Genomic DNA, 6,902 nt, shown 5'->3' with positions numbered 1-6,902 from the left:
CAGAAGAACTGGATGGTGCCCGGCTACCACCAATGAACATCCTGACAGGGAACACAACAGAGGGTCCCTGATGGAGCCGTAGAAGGATGGGATGCAGAACTCAAATTCTAGTAAGAAGACCAGACTTAATGGTCTGACTGAGACTGGAGGCGCCCCGGAAAGCATGGCCCCTGGTCTATCACCCCAGAACTAAAACAATTTCCGAGGCCAACTCTTCAGACAGGGATTGAACTGGACTGTGGGACATAAAGTGATACTTGTAGAATGTGCCTCTTAGTCAAGTAGATACAAGAGACCAAAGGGGTGGCTTCTGTCCAGAGGTGAGATGGGAAGGCAGAGAGTTAGGAGCTGGTTGAACGTTCATGGGGAATCAGGGGTAGAGGGGAGGAGTGTGCTGTTGCAGAATGGGGTGAGTGGTTGGGGTCTCATAACAATGTATGTAAAAAAAAAAAAAAAAATTCTGTGTGGGAGATTAACTTGAAATGTAAACTTCATTTAATTACAACAATAAAAAAAAAAAACTCATTCTTAACGATTTTGTTCCTCTAGAACCACTCTCGGTACCAAATGTTTTTCTCCAGAGGAGAAAAACCAGTGAAGCATGTATACATAAATAGATTTATCTCAAGAAAATGGCTGCCGTAGTTGTGGAAGCTAGTAAGTCCCAAATCAATGGGTCAGGCATTAGGCTGAAGGCTTCTCCTAACTCACATGGTTGCAGGGGCCAACAAACCCAAAATTGGAAGGTCAGGCAGAAGGCTGCTGGCTCATGTGGTTGCGGGAGCTGGCGAATCCCAAGATCTGCAGGACAAGCAGCAAGTTGCTGATTCCCAAGGATGCAGGAGCTGGCAAATCCCAAGAGCTGCAGGTCAGGTGGCAAGCTGCTGGCTCTCGGGGTTGTGGGAGCTGGCGAATTTCAAGATCTGCAGGTCAGGCAGCAAGCTGCTGGCTAGTGTCCCGAGAACAGAGGTCAGAGGATGACACGTAGAATGCAGGATCCAGGAGAGTTTTGCCAGGACCTTCTTATATATATTGGATGCAGCCCACACCCCCAAGGAAGCTGACTGGCTTTCAACTGAATGGTCTTTCAACTGACTGGCTGCTCACATCAGATCACAAAATGGAGAATAATTACATAATACCTACCAAACCACTGGGAATTATGGCCTAGCCAAGTTGACACATAATCTTAACCATCACAGCAGCTAAAGCAGCTAAGGCAAAGACGAGGGGGGATAACTTTTCAAACATCTGCCCAGGCCATATCCTCCCCTCCTCCGAAAATTCTCCCTAGTTAGTCTCTATCAGTCACCTGAAGTGAACTGAAAGGGAGGGGCCATCTTCTATCAAGTGTAGGGAGAAGCAAAGACAACCGTTTTACAAAAAAAGAATGAAGCTGATCCACAAAACAAAATGGAGAGAGAAAGAGGGAGAAAAGTTTCTTTAGTTTCTGACAACTTTCCAGCTCCTGGTTCCACTCCAACATAAGTATCCTTTCTGCCTTGTACCAGCAAATAAATTCTCTGCTTTTCTGTTAAGCTTTGACAACATTTATGAAAGTCTAACACAAGTTCTGGAAAACTTCTCATCAACGAAAATACTGGGAAGAGGAAAATCTGCAAATATCTGTCGCTAGACAAAAATTAAGACAATATTGCTGGTAAGAATAATTTTAATTTCAAAATTCAGTCTTCTAAACCCATTCTAAACCTAATACATGGATTTACAGAGGTGAGGATCACGCCTGGTTTTTTCAAAAGCTCTACAGGTGTTAAAAGCTCCACACCTGAGGTTCTCAGCCACTAAAACCCTTACTTGAACTTCATCAATAGGAACATCCTTTTCTTATTATCATGGTACTCTGTATGAACTAGTACAGGGCATAAAATGCATGAACATACCTCCTTTCTAACGCATTCTTTTATAACTCTTTTTGAGATAGGAGGGGGGTAAATGGCAGACATTACATAAACTACAACAACCTCCTTTAGATCAGAAAGAAGAATATGTTCTTCCGCAGGTGTCCCCTCTATCAGCCAGGTAACAAACGACCTTCCCCCTCCAGATCCCTTGCGGAAAAAATAATAACATACAAAACTGACTCTTTAACGGATACTTCTTCCTTCTTATTCCAAAAAAGTAACCCTAACATCATAGTTTATGTTATGCAAACTGGCTGCAGTTAACTTAATTTCAAGTTAACATTCATTTCTATTTTGAAATATACATATATTTTAAACATCAGGGTTTCCATCCTTAAATATCCCATTTATGTAGCCAGTAATTCAGCGACCATAAAAAATAAATCCAGCTCATTTATCACACTTAGTTTTAAGTTAGGACTCTGAAGGTTATTAGTCTGGGGAGAAAAAAAATTCTGTTCTAACCTCCATCATACCCCATCACAAATCTCTACTATACATACAAAGATATCAACAATAAAGTTATGACCTTGTTCTAAGACTAGGAAAAAAATTTTTTTCCTCAAGAACAAAACGAGTTCACTGACAAACCTCATGACAACACAGACTTTCTAGACTTCTTACCATGGTACTAAGAAAATATCATGCTTTAAGGATGATTATAAAAGGCAAGGTTCCCAAAAGATTACGCTTCCAGTATGTGGAGGAAAACAACTGGTTGGAGCAAGGGGCCTTTTCTTGTGACAGACCTGACTACACGGTACCATCAGCCATAGAGAAGAGAGAAAAATTCCCAAGAGCAACTTCACGTTTCAGGAAACAGTCTTCCTCCAAATAAGTAGCATGTATACTTCTGAATCGCCATAGACACGTACACCCCTTGCGAAGGTGGAAAATAAAATGCTGTTTCTACCTCAGACCTTAAAATAAACGGGGAAGTCGGGTCCCACGTGCCCCTCCCAGGGCGGCCCCGGCCCCCACGCCAGGTGTGCGGATCCGCAAGCAGGACCCACAGGCGGGCTCGCCCTCGGCCCCAGCCCCACCACCCCCGGGCGGCCCGGACGTCCTCCGCCGACTCGCTCCCCTCCCCCGCCCACTTCGGCGCCGGCTTGGACGCGCGCCGGGGTTCGGGGTCGGCCAACCGGTCCCGCCGAAACAACAAGGTGGCGGCCGGCGACGTTGCGGCTTCCCCGCCTCCCCTCCCCCGCGGCCTCTGCGCTCCACGCCTGGGCCCCTGCTTACCCTCAACTCTTCGAAATCCGCCATTTTATACCAGCCGCGGACGCTGCCGCTACTGCCGCCACAGCACCCCCTCCCACTGCCACCAACGACACCGTCGCCACCAGGGCCGCTGCCGCCGCCTCCAGCACCATCCTGCACTGGGCGCCGCTAAAGACGCCGCGGCCACAGCCGCCGCCGTCGCCGCCGCCGGGACCCTCACGTGACCGGCACGGGAGCTCCACCCCCGGAGTGCCGCTGCCCCGCCCCCCGTCGCCTCTGCCCACCCCGGCCACCGCCTTCCGCCCGCGCCTTCCTCCCGCGCTTTTGCGCACGCGGCTCTACTCGCGTCAGCTTTCGCCCTTTCCCGCGATCCGCAACCCTTTCTGCGTCCAGTTTTGTCGCCTTGCCTTCCTTAGCCCTCGTTGTCCCTTCACTCCACGTCGCGATGCCGGTCCCGACTCCCTGAAACGCAGCAGCAACTGCAGCGTTACCGGCAGGCTTTGATGAGGGCCTCGCCCGGGGAAGTGGCAGAGAGGAAGAGATGGACGGGACTGGTGACAGGAACATTTCGGGAAAATTCTTACGTTGCCCTCCCACACGGTGGCTGTGGACCGAGGAAGCAGACGCAAATAAAAGCATCCCCCCCGAGTAGTTGTGGCGGAACAATCTGAATATGGGTGTTGGGTAAGCTATTGTTTTGATCTAACGGTACAGGATTGGTGAGATCTCTTTAAGTTGCTAACATTCTCAAGTAGGATCCTGGCCGAGTCTTTGAAGGGCGAGTGAATGTCATGGACTGCAGAATTGAGACAGTAGGGGGTAGAGGAGAGTAAAAGTGAAATAAGAGAGCACTCAGAAGGGCCCTGATAGAAAGTTGAGGGGTCAGGGAAATCAGACAGCTAGGAAAGAATTAATGCTATGGCAGAGGAGCGGGAAGGAAGCTTGACGGAACCCCTAACGTGCTGATAAAAAGGTGAAAGACAAAGAGGATGCTGAGTCAAGCTGGTCATAAAATTCTCTGGACTGAGCCCAGGGTTCAGATTTTCTTGAAGATGTGGGTGAAATCTACCCAAGAAAGGACTTAAAAACTCAGTATAATTTACAAAGCCCTGTTTAATCTGGCTCCTATCTAGCCACTTCCCACTCCCGCTCACTCCAGTAATACTGCACGTTTCAGTTCCTCCACCAGACTTTTTTCCCCATGTTTTAACCTCTGAATGTAGATCCCTGGGCCAAGAATAATTTCCCACTTTAATCATTCTCTTTTCTAACTCCTGTAAATCCTTCAGGTCTCAGTTTAAGTGTCGCTTCTTCGGAAAGACCTTCCCTAATCTGCATCCTCCATTTTAATTCAAATCCCTCTCATGACCTCTCATAGTACCCTGAACTTTTCTTTCATAGCATTTATCCATGGTAAGTACAAGGTACAGTCAATTCTTGTTATTCGTGGTAGTGGCGTTCTGTAAAGTCTTTGGGAACACTGAACCATTGTTCCAGGGGAAATACAGGGTTAGGTTCCTGTGAGCCTCTGGTCACATTTTTGTCAACCCATTGATACGTAACCTTGTTTTATGTGTGTTTCTGTTTAAAAACACCTTATTTAATATATATTGTTGATTTGTTAACGTTGAACCCATGACCAACAGTGCTATAACTCATGCTCATATTTTCTCTGTAAGGTACCTCATGGCCTTCTTGCATTTAGGAACACTACATAGCACATCAGCACTAGGCTTGGGGGCTATTTGAAACAACAAAATCACCAGCTAAAAGCACAAAAATGAGAACAATGTGGCACTAAATAGACAGCTAAAAGGACACTTGTTTACTGTATGAGAGCTAAAACAAAAAGGCAGAGTGTCACCTTGTTCTGTCTTAGCTAGGAATGTGCACTTCTGGTGGCTCAAATTTTTGGCCACTGTGTACATGTTTACAAATAACCAGGAAAGCGCTATATTGATTTTAGGGTTACAAATAAATTTTAGCAAATAAAATCTGCAAATAATGAGAATCAACAGTATTTAAGTGAGTATTATGTAAATAGTAAAAATTACTGCTTAAAAGTTTTATCTTAAATTTTTGAACCCCCTAGACTGTAGTGCCTAACAAATAGTAGTCCTTGTATTTGTTTAACGAGTAAGAGAATGAATGAACCATGTCTAGTACCTATAGTGTCTAGAGTAAGTTCTCCACCATTAATTCTGTGGTTTTGCCTTATTCTTGATTTAGCTTGTTCTTACTATGCCTTCATTTACACCTCAATGTAGTTTAATGTTGTTCAACAGGCATTAAGTGAAGGCCACTGTGGCCTAGAGACTGAGAGAAGAGATGAATAAAACACAAAAAAGCACTGCCACCAAGGAGCTTATAACCCATAAGAGAGACCAACAGGAATAGGAATAAAACTATAAGAGAAGCAAGGCTACGCTGAGACTTGTTCATAGTATACATTGTAGTCACATCCTCAGGGTCCATTCTGCCCCTCCCCTACTGTGTAGCAGCTACTGGCTAACTCAGGTAGGTCTGACTGCAAAGAGTTCTAGGTGCTACCACAGATTGTCCTAAGCCAATAAGAACTATTATGTCCTTGTCACAGTGATAAGATCAGAGCTAGACAGGTAAGACCAATTAGTGCAGAACATTCTAGGTCTTGCCAGTGAGATCAAGCGTGGGCCCATACCCTAAGATAGGCCAATCAGAGTAAAGCCTGGGTTATTTATTCGCTGATTAGAGATGAGGAAATACACATTCTGGTATATGAAACACTAGGCATTTTGCTACAGTGAGGGACCAACTTGAAGACCAACCTCATGAGCAGGTACCTTAGGCTGGGTTTTCTAGAGGAGCAAAAACCATATGTCATGGATTGAATTGTGTCCCCCCAAAAATGTGTGTATCAAACTTGGCTAGATCATGATTCCCAGTATTGTATGATTGTGTAATCTGATGTTATTTCCTTATGTGTTGTAAACTCTATCACTATGTCGAGGTTATATGTGATTTCTTTATGTGTTGTAAACTCTTTATCACTATGATGAGGTTATATGTGATTTCCTTATGTGTTGTAAACTCTTTATCACTATGATGAGGTTATATGTGATCTCTTTATGTGTTGTAACCTCTATCACTATGATGAGGGTATACAGATGAAGTCCATAAGATTGGATAGTATCTTAAGCCAATCTCTTTTGAGATATAAAACAGAGGAGAGAGCAGAGACACATGGGAACCTCATACCAGCAAGAAAGCAGTGCCGGGAGCAGAACATGTCCTTTGGACCTGAGGTTCCTGCACTGAGATGCTCCCAGACGAAGGGAAGACTGATGCATCACAAGGACCTTCCTCTACAGCTGACAGAGAAGGCCTTCCCCTGGAGCTGACACCCTGAATTTGGACTTGTAATCTACTAGACTGTGAGAGAGTAAACCTCTTTGTTAAAGCCATCCACTTTTGGTATTTCTGTTACAGCAACACTAGATGACTGAGACACCATATATGTGTATATACATATGTATATGTATACGTATATATAGAGAGAGAGGTTTATTTCAAGGAAATGGCTCACGCAGTTGTGGAGGCTGGCAAGACCCAAAACTGTGAGTCATGCATCAGGCTGGAGGCTTCTGACTCACGTGGTTGTAGAGGCTGACGAACTCAAAATCTGCAGGTCAGACGGCAGGCAACTGGCTCACGTCCCAAGAACTGGAGGTCAGAGGATGAGGAGTTGGATGCAGGATTGAGAGAGGAAGAGCTTTGCCA

At 45.3% G+C, this 6,902-nt stretch overlaps 1 protein-coding gene across 3 annotated transcripts in view; it reads right to left on the bottom strand.

Annotated features, from left to right (window-relative positions):
- Positions 1 to 3,390, bottom strand: part of PIAS2 (protein inhibitor of activated STAT 2) — a 112,423-nt gene extending 109,033 nt beyond the window's left edge. The window contains exon 1 of one of the 3 annotated variants that reach the window (XM_004380877.2): positions 3,165 to 3,390. In XM_004380877.2, the coding sequence (XP_004380934.1) occupies positions 3,165 to 3,188 (24 nt within the window). In that variant the 5' untranslated portion in view covers positions 3,189 to 3,390. The remainder of the gene's footprint in view (positions 1 to 3,164) is intronic. The other 2 variants (XM_023735375.1, XM_023735378.1) reach the window with 2 other exon arrangements.
- Positions 3,391 to 6,902: the final 3,512 nt, after the last annotated feature.

This window comes from Trichechus manatus, unplaced genomic scaffold, assembly GCF_000243295.1.
Source record: "Trichechus manatus latirostris isolate Lorelei unplaced genomic scaffold, TriManLat1.0 scaffold00078, whole genome shotgun sequence".
NCBI lineage: Eukaryota > Metazoa > Chordata > Mammalia > Sirenia > Trichechidae > Trichechus > Trichechus manatus.
Note: the sequence above shows the minus strand (reverse complement) of the source record. Positions and strands in the feature narration are given on the sequence as shown.